This window comes from Pristiophorus japonicus, chromosome 13 (assembly GCF_044704955.1).
Source record: "Pristiophorus japonicus isolate sPriJap1 chromosome 13, sPriJap1.hap1, whole genome shotgun sequence".
In the NCBI taxonomy this organism is placed as follows: Eukaryota; Metazoa; Chordata; class Chondrichthyes; family Pristiophoridae; genus Pristiophorus; species Pristiophorus japonicus.
In genome coordinates this window covers 112,116,056-112,137,123 of record NC_091989.1, presented here as the reverse complement: position 1 = coordinate 112,137,123, position 21,068 = coordinate 112,116,056, and the positions used below count along the sequence as shown (strand labels likewise).

At 48.5% G+C, this 21,068-nt stretch overlaps 1 protein-coding gene across 1 annotated transcript in view; it reads right to left on the bottom strand.

The window, feature by feature from the left end:
• LOC139278172 (uncharacterized) overlaps positions 1-21,068 on the bottom strand; it is a 165,886-nt gene that overhangs the window by 11,502 nt on the left and 133,316 nt on the right. The window contains exons 12-14 of the mRNA XM_070896826.1: positions 11,585-11,711; positions 5,216-5,366; positions 4,217-4,351 (exon numbers count right to left, since the gene is read on the bottom strand). Coding sequence (XP_070752927.1) covers positions 4,217-4,351; positions 5,216-5,366; positions 11,585-11,711 — 413 coding nt within the window. The remainder of the gene's footprint in view (positions 1-4,216; positions 4,352-5,215; positions 5,367-11,584; positions 11,712-21,068) is intronic.

The following is a 21,068-nucleotide window of genomic DNA, read 5'->3' as shown; positions in this document are numbered from 1 at the left end:
TCGCGCCACAAAGTGCGCCTAAAAAAAACTCCAGATTCTCTAGCTCCCTGCAGGTCCACTGGCCCTCGGCACAGCGCAGCAGGAGCTGTAGGGGATGGAGCCAGGTCCCTGCGCTGAAAACAGTGCGGGGACCTCTGCACATGCGCGCTACAGTGGGCACGCAAGTGCAGTAGCTCATGGCGCCCGAAACAGTGTGGGAGAGGCCCGAAGCACGCAGCCCCTAGCCCTGGCCGAATGGCCTCACTGGGGCTGCGTGCATAAGGCTCCTCCCACGCCCAGCTCCTGCTTCCTCCCGACCCAACTCGACTCCCGCTTCCCCCCCCCGGACCGGACCCGACACCGACCTGACTCCCGCCTCCACCACCCCCCCGCCCCCGCCTCCGGACCAGACCCGACACCGACACCGACTCCCGCTTCCCCCCCTTCCCCCCCCCCACCTCCGGACCAGACCCGACACCGACACCGACTCCCGCCTCCACCACCCCCCCGCCCCTGCCTCCGGACCAGACCCGACACCGACACCGACTCCCGCCTCCACCACCCCCCCGCCCCTGCCTCCGGACCAGACCCGACACCGACACCGACTCCCGCTTCCCCCCTTCCCCCCCCCCCACCTCCGGACCAGACCCGACACCGACACCGACTCCCGCTTCCCCCCTTCCCCCCCCCCACCTCCGGACCAGACCCGACACCGACACCGACTCCCGCCTCCACCACCCCCCCGCCCCCGCCTCCGGACCAGACCCGACACCGACACCGACTCCCGCTTCCCCCCTTCCCCCCCCCCACCTCCGGACCAGACCCGACACCGACACCGACTCCCGCCTCCACCACCCCCCCGCCCCCGCCTCCGGACCAGACCCGACACCGACACCGACTCCCGCTTCCCCCCTGCTCCCCCCCCGCCCCCGGAGCGGACCCAACACCGACCCGACTCCCGCCTCCACCACCCCCCCGCCCCCACCTCCGGACCAGACCCGACACCGACCCGACTCCCGCCTCCACCACCCCCCCGCCCCCGCCTCTGGACCGGACCCGACACCGACCCGACTCCCGCTCCCCCACCCGCCCCCGGACTGGATCCGACCTGACCTCCCTCCCCCTGACCTGACCTCCCTCTTCCTCCCTCCCCCCGACCCGAACCGAACCGAACCGACCTCCCTCCCACCAACCCCCCGACCCGACCTAACACCACCTACCTGTAAATCTGGTGCTGGGGACGGGCCCAGCCTGAAGTCTCGGGCCCGGCACGTTCAGCCTCCCTCCCCCTTCCCCCCCGCCCCCCCATCTCCTTCCCCCTCCCATCTCCTTCCCCCCCCTTCCCCCCATCTCCTTCCCCTCATCTCCTTCCCCCCCCAATCTCCTTTCCCCCCCCAATCTCCTTCCCTCCATCTCCTTTCACCCCTTCTCCTTTATCCCCTTCTCCCCCCTCCCCTTCTCCCCCCCTCCCCTTCTCCCCATCCCTCCCCCTTCTCCCCCATCCCTCCCCCTTCCCTCCCTCTGCTCCCTCCCTCTCTCCCTCTACCCCCCTCCTCCCCCTCCCCTCGCTGTCAGAAACACAGACACTGACAGATAGAGAATGAGAGACACACAGACAGACAGAGAGATAGAGACACTGACAGAGACACACTGCGGGGGGCGGGGGGCATCCCAGCACGCTGTTGGAGGGCTCCAGGTGCTGCAGTCGGTAAGTAGAAAATGTTTTATTTATTGATATTCTTTTTTTTTAATTTCTTATTAATTTTTTTTGATTGATTTATTGGTTGATTTATTGATGTATTTATCATTTATTATTGATGATGGCTCTTTATTTGTAAAACTGTAGTGTTTAATGTTTGTAAACTTCCCTTTAAACCCCCCTATGCCTGATTTTCTAAAGTGCAGACAAGGTTTTTTCGAGCGTACAAAAATCTTCACTTACTCCATTCTAAGTTAGTTTGGAGTAAGTTTTCACTGACGAATGTGTGTGTGCATGGTGTGTGTCTGTGTGGTGTGTGTGTGGTGCGTGTGTGTCTGTGTGGTGTGTGTGCGTGTGTGTGTCTGTGTGGTGCGTGTGTGTCTGTGTGGTGTGTGTGCGTGTGTGTGTCTGTGTGGTGCGTGTGTGTCTGTGTGGTGTGTGTGCGTGTGTGTGTCTGTGTGGTGTGTGTGCGTGTGTGTGTCTGTGTGGTGCGTGTGCGTGTGTGTGTCTGTGTGGTGCATGTGTGTCTGTGTGGTGTGTGTGCGTGTGTGTGTCTGTGTGGTGTGTGCGTGTGTGTGTCTGTGTGTGCCTTCCTCCGTAAGGCCATGACATTTGCATCATGCTGGGTTGAAACATGCCCTCGAGAACTGATCCAGCGCTGCCCTAACACTGAGAAGCTGAGGAAAGCAGCCAGAAAAAGGTCTGTCTCTGTGTAAGTGTGATTCCAAGTTCAATTTTTAAACTGAAGTACGGCTGACTTTGAAGGAATGAGCTGAGCTGTTAACAGGTAAACCTATAGGAAAAATGTGGGAGGTATTCAAAGAAATATTAAGTATAATACCCGACCAATACATACCACTAAAGTGCAAACATTCCACTTGCACAGGCAAGTAACTATGTTCAACTTATGAGGTAAGATGGAATGTAAAACGAAAGGAAATGGTTTACACAAATGGCAAGAACAGTGATAATCCAGCAGAGTGGAAAATATAGAAAGTAACAAAGTGACAGAAGGAAAATATTAAGAACTGCAAAAAGGGAATAGGAAAAAACTTGCAAGTATATAATAGTTAAGAATAAAAGTTTTTTTAAATACCTTTAGAGCAAGAGAGTCTAAGGGAGTTGTGGGCCCATTAACGACAGACACTGGTGACACTGTAATAGTCAGCAATGTGGTAGATTTATTAAACAAGTACAGGTACAGCATCGAAAATCCGGAGTTCCGGAATCCGGACACTGGGATCATACGTGGCAGGTTCGTTCTGAATCCGGAAAATGTTCCGGAATCCGGACCCGCCGCCTCCACCCCCTCCCCCCCCCGCCCCACCCACCGTAGCCACCTCTCTGCCGCTGGACTCACCCCCCTCGGGCCATCGACGTCTCCCCCGCTGCCCCGCTGACCTCTTACCCGCCTTCGGGCCGCTGCCGACCTCTCCCCAGCCAACCTCACCCCTGCCTCGGGCCAACCCTGCCCTGCCACCGCTCGGTCGCCCGACCCCCCCTCCCCTTTCTTACTTATCTTGGCCCAAGCATTTCCGGATTCGGGCTGTCGGAAAGACATTCTGAAATCCGGAAATACCCGAATCTGGGCTTGGGCGTTTCTGGATTCCGGTATTTCCAGAATTACCCAGAATCCAGAACGGCCTCGGTCCTGAGGTTTCCGGATTTCAGACGCTCCACCTGTACATGCCTTTATTAGTCGATGCAGAGAATACAAGAGCAGGGAGGTTATGCTTGAACTGTATAGCCACAGCTAGAGTACTTTGTGTAGTTCTGATCACCACATTTCAGGAAATTTGTGATTGCACGAGAGAGGATGCAAAGAAGACTTACAAGGATGTTGCCTGGACTGGAGGATTTTAGCTATGTGGAAAGATTGGATTGGTTGGGTCTGTTTTCTTTGGAACAGAGGAGGCTGAGGGGAGACCTTATTGAGGTGTATAAAATTATGAGGGGCCTAGATATAGTGGATAGGAAGGACCTATTTCCCTTAGCAGAGGGGTCAACAACCAGGGGGCATAGATTTAAAGTAATTGGGAGGAGGTTTAGAGGGGAGTTGAGGGGAAGTTTTTCCCCAAAGGGTGGTGGGTGTCTGGAACTCACTGACTGAAAGGGTGGTAGAGGCAGAAACCCTCACCACTTTTAAAAAGTGCTTGGATGTGCACTTGAAGTGCCGTAACCTACAGCGCTACGGACCAAGAGCTGGAAAGTGGGATTAGGCTGGATAGCACTTTATCGGCCGGCGTGGACACGATGGGCTCAAATGTCCCCTTTCCGTGCTGTAAATTTCTCTGATTCTATAATTGTAGAATACCGGTGAGTCAAACCATCAACTCGGCACAGCAAGAGTTAAACAATAATGTGCACAAATAGCTAAAAATATCTCACCAGTTAAAGTGCTCAATGAATAGAATGCAGAAAGTGATATCATTATTGACATAATTATAAGTAGGGTTAAATACTCTTACTGCCATTTGATAAAATCCATGTTCCCATTTCTCATTTAGAAAAGAGTAACTGTGATTCTAATTACGTTACCTGGAACAGTGATGTATTCTTGTATATAGTAAAAATGATTCGAGATGTAGTTGTATTAAAGTGGTTACTACTGTTGTGTAGGAGTGTTGGTGGCAGTTCGATCTTAATCGCTGGGTCCAAGGTAGAGAGATTCCTCTGCGTTTTATGTTTAAGAAAAAAATATAAATTAATTGGTTATCTGGTTGCAATCTGAAATGACATTTCACTTCTTACATTTAGGAGTAACATGCTCAAAGCGTCTGGTTGGGTGAAAGTGGTTACCTTTAGTGGGAAATCTGGACATTTGCTGTGAGGGTTATTTATCGCTACTGGTCGTAACCACCACATCAAAATATAGTAACAGGGGCCTGGGACCAGACAAATGATCACGGCCATCAGATAAGGAAGAGTGGAAAGCTTAAGCAATAATTGGAAGTTGGGTCACAACATCGGAAGTATAATTGTTGGGATCACCCCAAAGCCATTTGAACTCACTGCTGGAATTCTTCTCTACTAGGAATAGGATTCAAGTTCAGTGCTACACGAGAAAACGTCTGGGGGAATTTTAACTTAACTGGCCTAATGGGAAACTGATGCAACAGGGCAACCCATTTTACACGCCGCTGGATTTTACTTTCTATTGGAGTGTGTAAAATCGATGCTGATCTGCTGGGTTTCCCAGTACTACGACCACCCCCACCCACCCCGTAAATATCAGGGCTGTTAATTCAGGATCAGACAATCACTCATTTTCTTAACAAGAAATGAAAAGAGAAGTGTATGTTTGGGGGTGGGGATGGGTGGGGCGGGGGGTGGGATGGGGGACGGGACAGAAAGCAAGTGAACATCATACATTCAAATTATTAGCAATAACAAAAGCAAGATATTGCAGTACTGAGAAGAGAGATACATCACAGCATGGCCGGGCAGATACTCCTCCTGCCACAAGTCCTCTAACTGGGCCACAAGTGACATTGTCCACACTTCCAACTGACACCACAAGAATCCCAACAGACTCACCGTATCTGGATTAGGAAACTCGACTCCTGTGAAATTTTCAGTGTTTATTTTTAGAATGTAAAATGCTATATATTCTGTTTCGCCAACTTCACTTTCCCCTTCGAAATGTATCTCCATGAATATATTTTCCAGATATGAGATGATTGAAGATCTATAAAAGAACGACAATGCAAGAATATTACTGACTGGGAAATAGCTAACAATAGAGGGTAAGGGTTAATTTGCTGAGTGTGTGTTGATCAGGATTAATGATGTTTTATGGTGCAGTGGCCTGAGGCCAACAATGCACCCAAGGGTGCCTGAGCACTGGGTGGGTGGGGAAGGCGCAAGTGGAAAGAGGCTGAAGCTCGTGCACAAGCTGGGCGCTAGGCTCATTAGGCCTCTGTCTTTAATGTAAATATGGCAGCTGACCCATAATGCAGCTGGAGCTTCAGTTACTCATTAGGAACAGATGCTGAACGCGAGGTTACATTCCCGATTAAAATAAATTCTCACAAGTTACTGCCAGCTGGCCCGAACACCCCGGGATCTGCCCACTTCCTGTTAGCCAGTCAATTGCCTAGTGGAACAGTGCAGGCAGGCGTTGCTCGATAAAGTGCTCCATGCATGTCGAGAGTCACTTGGATTGAGACAAAATTATGTAAATTAGCTGACCGGGAATTAGCTGGTGTGGTCAGCACATTTGTACACAGGTACTGAGTGACTTTGTCAGAGCCATTGAGTTTACTCACTTGTTAACCATAACCAAAGGTGCATAAATGATGGAAAGTATAGTTCTGAGTAGGAGAAAGGAGATCTCCGAAAGTCCACTTATTCAAGAAGACTCCACATTATTGCAGACTGTAGGAGGCAATCTCACCAGAGGAGGCCACCCACTCATAACAGCAGCTTCAGCAAATGTAGGATGGCACTGTGCAGAGGGTGAACACATGTCTCCCACTCACTGCACTTGGAAGGATTGCAGATAGTGGGGTTGATCACCAATGTGATTATTGAGAGTAACTAAATGATCTTATCTTCACATATCTCTATCAACATGACTGTCAACGATCATACATTGCTATAGTTGGATGTTCAAGGTGATTGAGGTGTTACACCTGTTCGCCTGAGTAGTTTCAGAAAAGCGAATTATTAAAGCAGATTTATCCAGTATCAATTGCAAAATGGAATACAAAAGGAAGATATCCGGGACATCTCAGCATTATTGGAACAGAAAAGTTGTAGCTGAGAAAGATTGATGGTTAAGTGTATACAACTTACTGTATAGGAGCATAGAAACATTAGCAACAAGAGTCGGCCATTCAACCTGTCTTGGCTGATCTACACTTCAATTCCATTTAACTACCTTTGCTCCATAGCCTTGTTTCCCTTGCGAAACAAAAATCTATCTCAGTTTAGAAAGTTCCATTTGTCCCAGCATCCACAGCCTTTTGGGGAAGAGATTTTCAGATTTCCAAGACCCTTTGTGTGCAAAAGTGCTTCCTGATATCACTCCTGATTGGCCTAGCTCTAATTTAAAAACAATGTACTTTATTCTCAAGTCCCCATCACAAGAAATAAATCCTCCATATCTACCCAATCAAATCCTTGAGATTTGTGAATTTGGATTCCCAAATCTCTTTGCTTCTCTACAGTTCCGAGTTTCTCATGACTTCGAAAATACTCTGATTTATCATTCTTGGGTCCAAAGTGGATGTCATCACACTTGACCACATTAAAATTAATTTGCCATTATCAACAAGTCAGGGGACCAATCTTGGTTCAATAAGGATTGAAGAGTATGCCAGGAGCAGTACCAGGCCTACCTAAAAATCAGGTGCCAACCTGGGGAATCTGCAACACAGGATTATATGCATGCTAAACAGCAGAAGTAGCATGCTATAGACAGAGCTAAGCGATCCCACAATCAACAGATCAAAGCTCTGCAGTCCTGCCACATTCAATCATGAATGCTGGTGAACAATTAAACAAGGAACGGGAGGAGGAGGCTCCATGAATATCCTCATCCTCAATGAGTGCAAAAGACGGCTGAAGTGTTAGCAACCATCTTCAGAAAGAAGTGCTAAGTGGATGATCCATATCGGTCTCCTCCTGACGTCCCCACCATCACAGAAGGCAGTTCTCAGCCAATTCGATTCACTTCACATGATATCAAAAAACGTCTGAGCACACAAAGACAATGAGCCCCGACATCCCGGCTGTCGTGCTGAAGACTTGTGCTCCAGAACTAGCCACGTCATTAGCCAAGCTGTTCCAATACAGCTATAACACTGGCATCTCCCCGACAATGTGGAAAACTGCTCAGTTATGTCCTGTCCACAAAAAGCAGGACAAATCCAATCTGTCCAATACCACCCAATCAGTCTACTCTCAATCATCAGCAAAGTGAAGGAAGCTGTCGTTCACAGTGCTATCAAGCGACACTTACTCACCAATAACCTGCTCACCAATGCCCAGTTTGGGTTCCGCCAGGACCACTCAGCTCCAGAACTCATTACAGCCTTGGTCCAAACATGGACAAAAGAGTTGAATTCCAGAGCTGAGGTAAGAGTGACTGCCCTTGACATCAAGGCAGCATTTGACGGAGTGTGGCATTAAGGAGCCCTAATAATACTGAAGTAAATGGGAATCAGGGGGAAAACTCTCCACTGGCTGCAGTCATACCTAGCATAAAGGAAGATGGTTGTGGTTGTTGGAGATTAATCATCACAGCCCCAGGACATCGCTGCAGGAGTTCCTCAGAGCAGTGACCAAAGCCCAACCATCTTCAGCTGCTTCGTCAATGACCTTCCCTCCATCATAAGGGAAGAAGTGGGGATGTTTGCCGATGACTGCACTATGTTCAGTGCCATTTGCAACTCCTCAGATAATGATGCAGTCCATGCCCAAATGCAGCAAGACCTGGATGGCATTCAGGCTTGGGCTGATATGTGGCAAGTAGCATTTGCACCACACATTTGCCAGGCAATGTCTATTTCCAACAAGCGAGAGTCTAACCACTGCCCCTTGACTTTCAACAGCATTACCATTGCTGAATCACCCACCATCAACATCTTAGGGATCATCATTGATCAGAACCATAACTGAACCAGCTGCATAAGTACCTTGGCAACAAGAGCAGGTCAGAGGCAGCATATTCCGTGGCGAGTGTCTCACCTCCTGACTCCCCAAAGCCTATCCACCATCTACAAGGCACAAGTTAGGAGTGTGATGGAATAATCTCCACTGGCCTGGATGAGTGCAGCTCCAACAACACTCAAGAAGCTCGACACCATCCAGGACAAAGCAGTGATTGATTGCCACCTCATCCATTTAGCATTTACTCCCTCCTTAAACATTTACTCCCTCCACCACCAGCGCACCATGGCTGCAGTGTGTACCATCTACAAGATGCACTGCAGCAACTTGCCCCGGCATCTTTGGCAACACTTCCCAAACCCACGACCTTTCGGGCCTAGAAGGACCAGGGCAGCAGGTGCATGGTAGCATCATTACCTGCAAGTTCTCCTCCAAGTTGCACACCGTCCTGACTTGGAAGTACTTCGCCGTTCCTTCATTGTCGCTGGGTCAAAGTCCTGGAACTCTCTCCATAACAGCACTGTGGGCGTACCTTCACCGCACAGACTGCAGCAGTTCAAGAACACAGCTCACCACCACCTTCTGAAGGGTAATTGGGATGGGCAATAAATCCTGGCCTTGCCAGTGCCGCCCACATCCCATGAACGAATAAGAAAAACATGGCGCCAATCAGAGTACACATCCTTTATCCTCACTCTGTCTCCTACCTCTCAACCAATTTCCAACCCAAGTCAAAAGCCTACCTCCAATTCCTTGTGTTCTCAGTTATGCTAACAATCTTTTACATGGCACATTATTGAATGCTTTCTGGAACTCCATAAACATAACACCCATCGACACTCCCTTATCTACCTTATTAGTGACCTCCTGAAAAAATTCAACTAGATTAGTATTACCCTTACCCTTAACAAATACTCTTCAAGTGCTCAGTCACTCTATCTAATGAGAGAGTCGAGTAGCTTCCCCACAACTCATGTTAAACTGACAGGTCTGTAGCCACCTGGGCCACAATATTCCCAGCCCTGCGAGAGCCGGTTTGGAGGCGGGCCAGCTGTCTAAATGGCCGAGATTGACAGTGGGTCGGGAACTTGCTCTAAACCCACCTCCTCATATGTTTCTCAACTGTCAGGTCTGCGTGCGGATCGCAGACCCGACACCAAGCGACGGGCCAATTAATTAACGTACTTTACAGGTAGTTTATTGCTATTTAAGAGGATTAAAAGCAGGCACTAACAATTTTACCAACTTTTTGACTTGTTTTCTGTCCCTCAAGTTTCACCCCAGGTAAGTGTGTCGGGCTCTCAGTGACTCTCCTTTGCTTTGGCTGGTTGACAGCTGGAGAAGTGGTGTAAAAGCTACCATTTCACAGCTGTTCACTTTCCAATATCAAAAGCTGAATCCTTCAGGATTTGGAATAAACTTTTGAACTATATGCAGTTTGGAAGTGTTTGCAGTGAACTCTCTATTCACTGTCACCTCCTTGGAGCAACCTCTCACCATTGACAAATCGCTTCTGACATCTCAACCTCACCTCCCATCTATTCCAGCAGCATCGATGCCCTTGAAAAATTCTCACCTTGGTCCTCAGAATCCCACCATGATCATCCCCAACATCATTATACACACCTGCATCTCCAACAACAACAACCTTCTCCGCAATCAGCTGATGCTGCACCGGACACAGGGCATCAGCACCCAACCATATTACTGTCTGGGAGGCCAGCAATAGCCTCACCATGAACATGTTTACTTCACTTGATGCTGTGCACCCTGGTTGCCACATGATGCACTAGGTTGGCACCACCCCACACCAGCTCTATAAAGCATCCCAGCATTGCCAAGCCATTCCTTTCACATTCATCACCTTTGTGGGGGGTACCCATATGTCTCACCATTCACTACACCTCACTAAGCAAGGTAGGTTGGTGTGAGTAAGGATCTGCAGGGGTAGAGTAGGGAAGGCAGAGTGTTGGGGATGTGATGAGTGGCACAGTAGGATGAGGTTGAGTGTGGCTTTGCAGTAACATTTCGTGATCTACTGAGCTCATTGAAGATTTGGTCCAACTGCAGCCAGGTCCTCCTGATGACATCCCTGCTTGTGCCCTTCTGTGCAATATTCAACCAGGCTGCGTTGGTGTCCTGGGGAGGTCTCTTCCACCCATTGGAAGGAAAGAGGACCTCCTTGCATGCTGTGACTCTCTCCGTAAGCATCTGGGGGGAGTGATGTGAGTGCCTGGTGCAGCCATGTACTTCTGTGCAATGCTTGTCTGTGTTTACACCCCCTCAATGCGGCAGAACACTGACCGAAGAATTGTGAAAATCAATGTGGACATGGTCCCTTTAAGGAAACCAGCTGACGACACATCATCAAATTATATCATCAGACCTGCTTCTTGTTAATTGTCTGGGAACCTCGTAGGGCGGGCTTAACAAGCCTAATCCAGAGAAGATTGCTTCAAGAGAGTGGGATGGAGCCGGGAGCGGGTTTCCCACACGCCAACGAAGATTATAAAGATTGTTGGAGGCACATGCAGACTTAAAGGAAAATAATATAGATCAGTGCCCATAGCAGCTGTGTTGTTTCACATACCAGCTGCTGTCCTACAAGGGGTTTATGTTCCCCTTGATGTGTAGCTGTTCTTCTTTGGTCAGCTTACATAGGTCTCTTTAAATGGCAGTGTTGTGTAACATGCAACATACGATAATTATTCTGCAAAGTCAATCAGGCCATTAGGCAAGGGACCTCCAGAGCGGTTTAAACATTGGAAATGCTGGTTTAACAACCCAAAGGCTTGCGTTGTGATAGTTCCATTTCAGGAATATATGTCATTTACAGCATTGTCTTGAAGTGTGGGGGGCTCTGGCCATGCATGCAATTAAATAGAATAGAAGCCATTTTAGGAGTATTTGCAAAATTTAGTGACCACTCCATTAATGCAATACAGAAACTTGCTAGTTTAACATTTTATATCAATTTTAGATGAATTCGCTCATGACAAAATAAGAAATACTGCACAAACACTAATTTGTTGTAAATAGAAATTCTCTCATATCGGTTACTATGAGAGTTGGAAAAGTATTTTCATGTATTACGTTAGAGGGAGGCCAGGTATCTCCTTAAGACTGGGAGTCTAGCGCAGCAGCAGACTGGCAATTTTGTGGAAGGCCAGGAAAACATCGGGCATTATTTGATACATAGACAATTCAAGAAAGATGGCTTATTTCTGTTATATATCAGAAATTGATTGTGTTTTCAGACTGACAATGCATTCTAGAAGAATGGTTACCTACATGTTAGAAATTTGACCAAAACATCTCTGTATGAGACTGGTCACTTTTGTAACTGCACCTGAAGGTGATTCATTTCCATCTCTAACAGTCAGGCTGTGCTGCAAATAAGAACAAGACTGCTTCCAACCTAAATGGAGAAGGAGAGGATATAATGAAGAGGTCAATACAAATAAGCTCGAGTCCATTGAAATCCTTACTGAAAAACTGTAGCAAACACCCCAGAGCATGGCCCCAATGTAAATAAGGTCGCCACATGGCTATTATATTTTGGGAGTGAAATTTCTTTCTCAGCTCTGTAATAAATTGGTAAATGATTTTGGGGGAAATTTCCGTTTTAAACTAAATGGAATAGTGATGACTTTATTCAAATTGTGGACAGAGGAACTTCAACCAGACACGTTAATCAGCTTGTTACAAGTAATGCACAGAGCAACAATCCCACCTTGTTACTGAAGGGATCACATGCATTCTCCTATAATTATTGGAATTTGTGAAATATTCTAACACACTTTAACAATCATTTACAGTGCCTGCTAGTGAGAGCACTCCATTTCCTGCCAGAGGTATCATTTGTGCTATTTTATATTATGATCTACATGGCCACACCCAAATATTGGAGCATAATAAGTTTCACAGGTACATTTCAAGGTTTGTGTCTCATTTACATGTTCAGGACACTTTGGGGTCTCATTCTCTCTTTGTCCACTGATGGGTCTTTATTTTCATTCAATGAATTACGATTCATTTTTAAGAACATTGTGTGCTTCCCATGAGTTTGTGTGTGACTGCAGCACATGGCGGCTCAATCCAGCCGTGTACTTTGTAAATTTGTATTTGAGAGCATGACTGACCTCTACCTCCTGTTACAAGCAGCCATGCTCCACCAATAAAGCAGTATCATCAGTAGCAGCTAAGGAAATTATTGCTCTTAATTTTTATGTAACAGGGTCATTCCAGTCCTTCACTGGCAACATTGGTCATATTACACCGTTCACTAACCACTGTATTATAAAACTGACAGATGTGTTAATTCAGGAAGTTGCCCTAGAATTAGTGGATGCATTGGTGATAATTTTCCAACAGTCTATCGACTCTGGATCAGTTCCTATGGACTGGAGGGTAGCTAATGTAACACCACTTTTTAAAAAAGGAGAGAGAGAGAAAACGGATAATTATAGACCGGTTAGCGTGACATCAAATGTTGGAATCAATCATTAAGGATGAAATAGCAGCGCATTTGGAAAGCAGTGACAGGATCGGACCAAGTCAGCATGGATTTATGAAAGTGGAATCATGCTTGATGAATCTTCTGGAATTTTTTGAGGATGTAACTAGCAGAGTGGACAAGGGAGAACCAGTATATGTGATGTATTTGGACTTTCAAAAGGCTTTTTACAAGGTCCCGCACAAGAGATTGGTGTGCAAAATCAAAGCGCATGGTATTGGGGGTAATGTACTGACGTGGATAGAGAACTGGTTGGCAGACAGGAAGCAGAGAGTCGGGATAAATGGGTCATTTTCAGAATGGCAGGCAGTGAGTAGTGGAGTGCCGCAGGGCTCAGTGCTGGGACCCCAGCTCTTTACAATATACATTAACGATTTAGATGAAGGAATTGAGTGTAATATCTCCAAGTTTGCGGATGACACTAAACTGGATGGCGGTGTGAGCTGTGAGGAGGACGCTAAGCGGCTGCAGGGTGACTTGGACAGGTTAGGTGAGTGGCAAATGAATGGCAGATGCAGTATAATGTGGATAAATGTGAGGTTATCCATTTTGGGGGCAAAAACACGAAGGCAGAATATTATCTGAATGGCGGCAGATTAGGAAAAGGGGAGGTGCAACAAGACCTGGGTGTCATGGTTCATCAGTCACTGAAAGTGGGCATGCAGGTACAGCAGGCGGTGAAGAAGGCAAATGGTATGTTGGCCTTCATAGCCAGGGGATTTGAGTATAGGAGCAGGGAGGTCTTACTGCAGTTGTACAGGGCCTTAGTGAGGCCTCACCTGGAATATTGTGTACAGTTTTGATCTCCTAATCTGAGGAAGGACGTTCTTGCTATTGAGGGAGTGCAGCGAAGGTTCACCAGGCTGATTCCAGGTATGGCTGGACTGTCATATGAGGAGAGACTGGATCAACTGGGCCTTTATTCACTGGAGTTTAGAAGGATGAGAGGGGATCTCAAAGAAACGTATAAGATTCTGACAGGACTGGACAGGTTAGATGCGGTAAGAATGTTCCCGATGTTGGGGAAGTCCAGAACCAGGGGACATAGTCTTAGGATAAGGGGTAGGCCATTTAGGACTGAGATGAGGAGAAACTTCTTCACTCAGAGTTGTTAACCTATGGAATTCCCTGCGCAGAGAGTTGTTGATGCCAGTTCATTGGATATATTCAAGAGGGAGTTAGATATGGTCCTTACGGCTAGGGGATCAAGGGGTATGGAGAGAAAGCAGGAAAGATGTACTGAAGGAATGATCAGTCATGATCTTATTGAATGGCGGTGCAGGCTCGAAGGGCCAAATGGCCTACTCCGGCACCTATTTTCTATGTTTCATCATCATCATGGGCAGTGCCTCGAAATCGAGGAAGACTTGCTTCCCATTTTAAAAGTGAGTTCTCAGGTGACTGAACAGTCCAATACAGGAATTACAGTTTCTGTCACAGGTGGGTCAGACAGTCATTGGAGGAAAGTGTGGTTGGAGAGTCTGGTTTGCCACACGCTCCTTCCGCTGCCTGCGCTTGTTTTCTGCATGCTCTCGGCGACTGCTGGACGAATCACCGCCTAATCCGTTCCGTCATCAACATCAATATAGCCCCAAAGCGATGATGGCAGCAGAAGCAGTGCCGCAGAAAAATCAATGCCAGTGTACTCAAAGACTCAGCTAAGAGAGCCCTATACAGCCAACGCCTCACTGTTAACCTGGTGACCTTGATGACCCCGAGACGCAGAGTGCCCACAGCACTTGGTCTGCCCTTCAGGCCACCATAACCAGTGCCTGCGAAGAGACGCTCGATCACTCAACTAGGAAATACCAAAACTGGTTTGATGTTGAGTTAATTAGGTGCATGGCAACATGCAGCAACCTCACACTGGAACAGAAGCATCAGCAGGACAGGAAGAGTGCTTTATTTCTGGCTCTCCCAGGCTGCAGGGAGTCACAGATTACACCCATATTGGCACTGAGGGCTCCAACTGCAATCTGTTGGTTTAATAATGGGGTTTCATTCCATTAACAAAGGATGGTTTGTGATCACGAGCAGCAGATAATTCATGTAAATAATTGTCTTTGTGATTGTTATATATTTAACCATTTGTAACCTGCATGACACCTGACCACCAGAGGGCTCACCTGTTGGAGTCCCAAGGGATCCCAGCATCTCTTGGGAGCACAGCATATAAGCAGGCCACCCACGAGGTACCTGCACTCTGGAATCTTATTAAAGGAGCTAAGGTCACCCTTGCTCATTACACACAGTACTCAGTCTTAACCTTTATTATGAGTGTAATAATTGGCGACAAGGTAGCGAACAACAGTGCGAAAATGCAAAGAACAGTCGGCATCCTGGAGAAGTTCTCAGAAGGGGACGATTGGGAGGCCTTCGTGGAGAGACTCGACCAATACTTCGTGGTCAACGAGCTGGAAGGGGACGAGAATGCTACCAAACAAAGGGCGATCCTCCTAACTGTCTGTGGGGCAACAACCTACGGCCTCATGAAGAATCTCCTGGTCCTGGCAAAACCAACAGAGAAATCCTACGAAGCCTTGTGTATGCTGGTCCGGGAGCACCTAAGTCCGAAGGTAAGCTTTTTGACGGCGAGATATCGGTTCTACACGTGTCAATGATCGGAGGGCCAGCAATTGGCGCGCTACGTCGCCGAACTGAGGCGCCTCGCAGGACATTGTGAGCTTGAGAGATTCCTAGAATAAATGCTCAGAGACTTTTGTGTATTGGGCATTGGACATGAGACAATCCTTCGCAACTGTTGACAGTAGAAACTCCAAATCTAAGTAAAGCTATAACAATAGCCCAGTCATTTATGTCCACCAGCGACAACACCAAGCAGATTTCGCAGAACAAAGAAGTTTCGGCCAATACTGTGCATAAAGTAATGTTGGCTTTGAGCAGAAATGTACGGGGCAGAACGTACATGCCGGCTGCTGTGGCCCGACCTCAATTGACCCAGAGTCTGCCATCATCTGTTAATGCAAGGCAGTTAACACCCTGTTGACGCTGCGGAGGTGATCATCGGCTCCATCAATGCTGCTTTAAGCACTATGTGTGCAATGGATGCAGAACAATGGAACACCTCCAACGAATGTGCAGGTGAGCTACAAACCCACCACGTTGCAGAGGAAGATCGATCTACAGTGGACCAGGCTGAATTGGAGACTCGTATTGAGGAGGCAGAGGTGTATGGGGTGCATACGTTCACTATAAATGTCCACCAATAATGTTGAAAGTTGAACTGAACGGCATTCCAGTATCTATGGAGCTCAACACGGAGGCAAGTCAGTCCATAATGAGTAAAAAGGCCTTCGACAGGCTGTGGGGAAATAAGGCACACAGGCCCAAGCTCAGCCCCATTCACACCAAACTAAGGACTTACACCAAGGAACTAATCCTTGTAATTGGCAGTGCAGAAGTCAAAGTCTCCTACGACGAAGCAGTGCATGAACTCCCGCTGTGGATTGTATCAGGGGATGGCCCCATGTTGTTTGGCAGAAGCTGGCTAGGAAAAATCTGCTGGAACTGAGATGACATCCGAGTGCTTTCGTCCATCGCCGACGCCTCATGTATCCAGGTTCTGAGCAAGATCGCATCGTTGTTCGAGTCAGGCATTGGAAGCTTCTCGGGGGTGAAAGTGCAGATCCATTTGATTCCCGGTACGCGACCCATCCACCACAAAGCTTTGGTGGTACCATACATGATGCGTGAAAAAGTGGAAATTGAGCTGGACAGGCTGCAAGGTGAAGGCATCATCGCGCCGGTGGAATTCAACGAATGGGCTAGTCCAATTGTCCCAGTACTTATTTGGCCTCAAGTTTGAGCTTGAAACTGACCACAAGCCGCTCATATTGCTATTCTCTGAGAGCAAAGGGATTAATACCAATGCCTCTGCCCGCATCCAAAGATGGGCGCTCACGCTGTCAGCATACAGCTATGTAATCCGCCACAGACTGGGCACAGAGAACTGCGCAGATGCTCTCAGTCAGCTGCCATTGCCCACCACTGGGGTGGAAATGGCACAGCCAACGGACTTGTTCATGGTCATGGAGGCATTTGAGAACGAGGAGTTCCCCATTATGGCCCGCCAGGATCCTTAACTGTCCCTGATAAAAAATTGTGTCCTCCATAGGAGCTGGTCCGGTTTCCCAGTGGAGATGCAGGAGGTGATTAAGCCGTTCCATAGAAGCAAAGACGAGTTGTCCCTGCAGGCTGACTGTCTATTGTGGGGGAATCGCGTGGTCTTGCCCAAAAAAGGCAGAGACACATTCATATGCGAACTACACAGCACCCACCCAGGCATCGTAATGATGAAAGCCATAGCCAGATCCCATGTGTGGTGGCCTGGCATCGACTCAGATTTAGAGTCATGCGTGCGCTAGTGCAACACTTTCTCTCAGCTGAGCCATGCACCCAGAGAGACACCGCTAAGTTTGTGGTCGTGGCCCTCCAAACCGTGGTTGAGAATCCATGTAGACTATGCGGGCCCATTTCTAGGCAAGATATTTTTGGTTGTCGTGGACGCTTACTCAAAATGGAATGAATGTGCAATAATGTCTGTCAGCACGTCCATGGCTACCATTGAAAGCCTTTGAGCCATGTTTGCCATGCATGGCTTGTCTGATGTCCTAGTCAGCAACAATGGCCTTGTTTCACCAGTGCTGAATTCAAGGAATTCATGACCTGCAACGGGATCAAACACATCACATCTGCCCCGTTCATGCCCGCATCCAACGGCCAGGCAGAACAGGCAATTCAGACCATCAAGCAAAACTTGAAACGAGTGTCGGAAGGCTCCCCGCAGACCCGATTGTCCCGAGTGCTGCTCAGCTACTGCACCAGACCCCACTCACTCACCGGGTTCACCCAGCCGAGCTGTTCATGAAAAGGGCGCTTACAGCAAGGCTCTCTCTTGTCCACCCTGATCTCCATGATCACGTGGAGGGCAAACGGCATCAACAAAGTGTGTACCATGACCGCGCAAATTTGTCACGTGATATTGAGATCAACGATCCTGTGTTTGTGCTCAATTATGGACATGGTCCCAAATGGCTCGCTGGCACGGTCACAGCCAAAGAGGGGAATAGGGTGTTTCAGGTCAAATTGGCCAATGGATAAACGCACAGAAAACATTTGGACCAAATCAAATTGCGGTTCACCAACAGCTACGAACAATCTGAAGAGGACACCACCAACTTTGACCCTTCAACACACACACACAAGTGGCAACTGACATCATGGTTGACCACAAAACCGAACTCATCATCCACAGCAGCCCGGCAAGGCTGGCTGCCCAACAGCCGAGTGAAGAACTGACCAACCCACCCACACCTTCATTTGTACCGAGACGATTGACAAGGGAGTGTAAAGCACCAGATCGTCTCACCTTGTAAATAAGTGGACTGTTGACTTCACGGGGGAGTGATGTTATGTATTTAACCCTTTGTAACCTGCATGACACCTGACCACCAGAGGGTCACCTGCTGGAGGCCCAAGGGATCCCAGCATCCCTTGGGGCACAGCATATAAGCAGGCCACCCATGAGGTACCTGCACTCTGGAATCTTATTAAAGGAGCCAAGGTCACCCTTTATGACAGTACTCAGTCTCACCCTTTATTGGGCCCAAGTTTCCGCCCTCTGTAAAAACGGTGCACCTCCATAAAGTGTGCTGACTTTCTGGAATAAAAAGGGCGCAGAAAAGTGACCTTGTGATGCTCCCTGCTCCTCAGGATGTCTTCGGCCTCGGCGTGGCACAGCACAAAGGTTTGGGGGCGGAGCCAGGTCCCAGCACTGAAAACAGTGCCGGGACCTCTGCACATGCGCGGTAGAGTGTGCACGCATGTGCAGTAGCTCCTCGCCCCTGAATCTCTGCAGTTCAGCCTCTCCCTCCCCCCTCCCTCCCATTCAGCTCCCCCCCCCCGTTCAGCCTTCCCCCCTCCCTCCCGTACAGCTCCCTCCCCCGTTCAGCCTTCCCCCCTCCCTCCCGTTCAGCCTCCCTCCCTCCCTCCTGTTCAGCTCCCCCCTCCCTCCCTCTCGTTCAGCTCCTCCCCTCCTTCCCTCCCATTCAGCTCCTCCCCCCCGTTCAGCTGCCCCCCTCCCTCCCGTTCAGCTCCCCCTCCCTCCCGTTCAGCCGGCCTCTCTCCCTCCCATTCAGCTCCCCCCCTCCCTCCCATTTAACTTCCCCCCGCTTCCCTTCCGTTCAGCGCCCCCCCACTCCCATTCAGCTTCCCACCCTCTCTTCTGTTCAGCCTCCCCCTACTTCCCTTTCAGCCCTTCCACCTCCTCCCCCTTCTCTCCCCGCTCCTCCCTCGCTCCCCCTCCTCCTCCTCCTCCATCCCTCTTTCCCCCCAACCCCGTCAAAAACACAGAGAGACACTGACGGAGACAGAGAGAGAGACACAGGGGGGCCTCATCCCAGCACGCTGTTGGAGGGCTCCTGGTGCTGCAGTAGGTGAGTAGAACCTTAATTTTTTATTTATTGGTTGATTTTTTTTTAATTTTTTTATTTTTTTGGTTGATTTATTGGTTGATTTATTGATTTGTTTATCATTTATTATTGATGATAGCTCTTTATTTGTAAAAGTGAAATGTTTAATGCTTGTAAACCCCCCTCACCCCCCATCTCTCATTCCCTACGCCTGATTTAGGCAAGGTTTTTCTGAGCGTATAAAAATCTGCACTTACTCCATTCTAAGTTAGTTTGGAGTAAGTTTTCACTGCCTAAACTTGCAAAACAAGTGTAAGTGGCTGGTAACGCCCCCTTTTGAAAAAAAAATTGTTCTAAGATGAAACTATTCTAACTCACTAGAATTGGAGCAAACTAAATGCCAAGAATTGCAATTTCTAAGATACTCCATTCTAAACTAGTTGCTCCAAAAAAATAGGAGCAACTCGAGCCGAAGCTTGAGCCCATTATGAGGGTAATAGTGACAGTGCTCAGTGACTTTTTTCTCTGTCAACGCATTTTGCCCTTTTTACTGGCAAAATCTAAATAAAAAGATGGCTGATTGGTGACAAGCTGTACCCCATATAGCTGTGACTTAAGTAACCAATAAGGAAACCTGGTACTACACTGGAGATGTATTATAATGAGGTCAACACCAAAGCATCCTTATTGAACAAGCTGATTTAAAATTCTCAAATAGCCAGGTGGGGTTTGAACTGGTTCTCCAGATTATTAGTCCACAGGGTCGATATTACCCCCGGGAGAGAGTCAGGTGAAGGGATTAAAATGTGAGATCGTGAAATGCGATCGCCAACCTGCCACGTACACACCTGCTGCCATCTTTACAGTGGCAGGATGAGTGGTATCTCTCATTATAATATTTAAATCAGGCTCCCACAGTGTAATTGGGAGCCAGATTTAAGTCTAACGCTGGCCGGCCAGGTTTCCCAGTGCTCGGGAAACCCAGGAGCTGGCGGATCAAGCAGGTAGGGGCTTTGTATAGCACTACTTGTGGGCCAGGGAGAGGAGGAGTGCTTCCCCCGGCCCCTCATCAAACCTTCTGCTGGTCGCGGCCTCTCCTCGCAGACACAATCGGCCGACCCCACCCCTCCAAACCCACGATCCCAAGCTTACTGTACCAAGATCTGCCAAGCCCCCGCTTCTGCCCTGTGATCTTTCCCTACTTCCGATTGCTGGTCCAAGCTCTCCCCTCTCCCTGCTTCAATCCGGGAACTTTCCTGATGGCTGGGGCCGGCCCCAACTCTCTCCAGCTGTGGTCTTGTGCCGCCGGCTTTGCTGCCAGGCAGCCAGCAAGTCTGGAGCTCCGGCCGGCATCCGGGCGGGAAACTGAATAAAAATATGATAATGAGGCTCTGAGGTTGATTTTGGAAGGACTGCCACGTTCTCGGAACTTCCAGGTTTCCTCCCCACTACCACATTACCCCACTCCCTCCCTACCTCCCAGTAAATATCGTGGCCCACGTCTCTGGATTACTGGTCCAGTAACATTATCCACATCCCAAATCTGCTCCAAAACAGCCGGTAATTCAGAGGAGAATCCAACCCCATCCAAAACAAGCTAGCTAACAGTGAACTGAGTGAGCCAAACACTCTGCGATTTACCTGCTACTCCCCAGTGTCCTGCTGCAATCTTCAGCCAGAACGGTTTTTTTAAAGGCTGCACTGTAATTTCCAAGCACCCCAGCATATTGCTCCCAGTTCAATGGGATTTACACCAATGAATCCTTCAATGGATGAGCAAGTAAGCTAAGCCAAAATCTCTGGTACATCTCATCTCACATTGGCACAA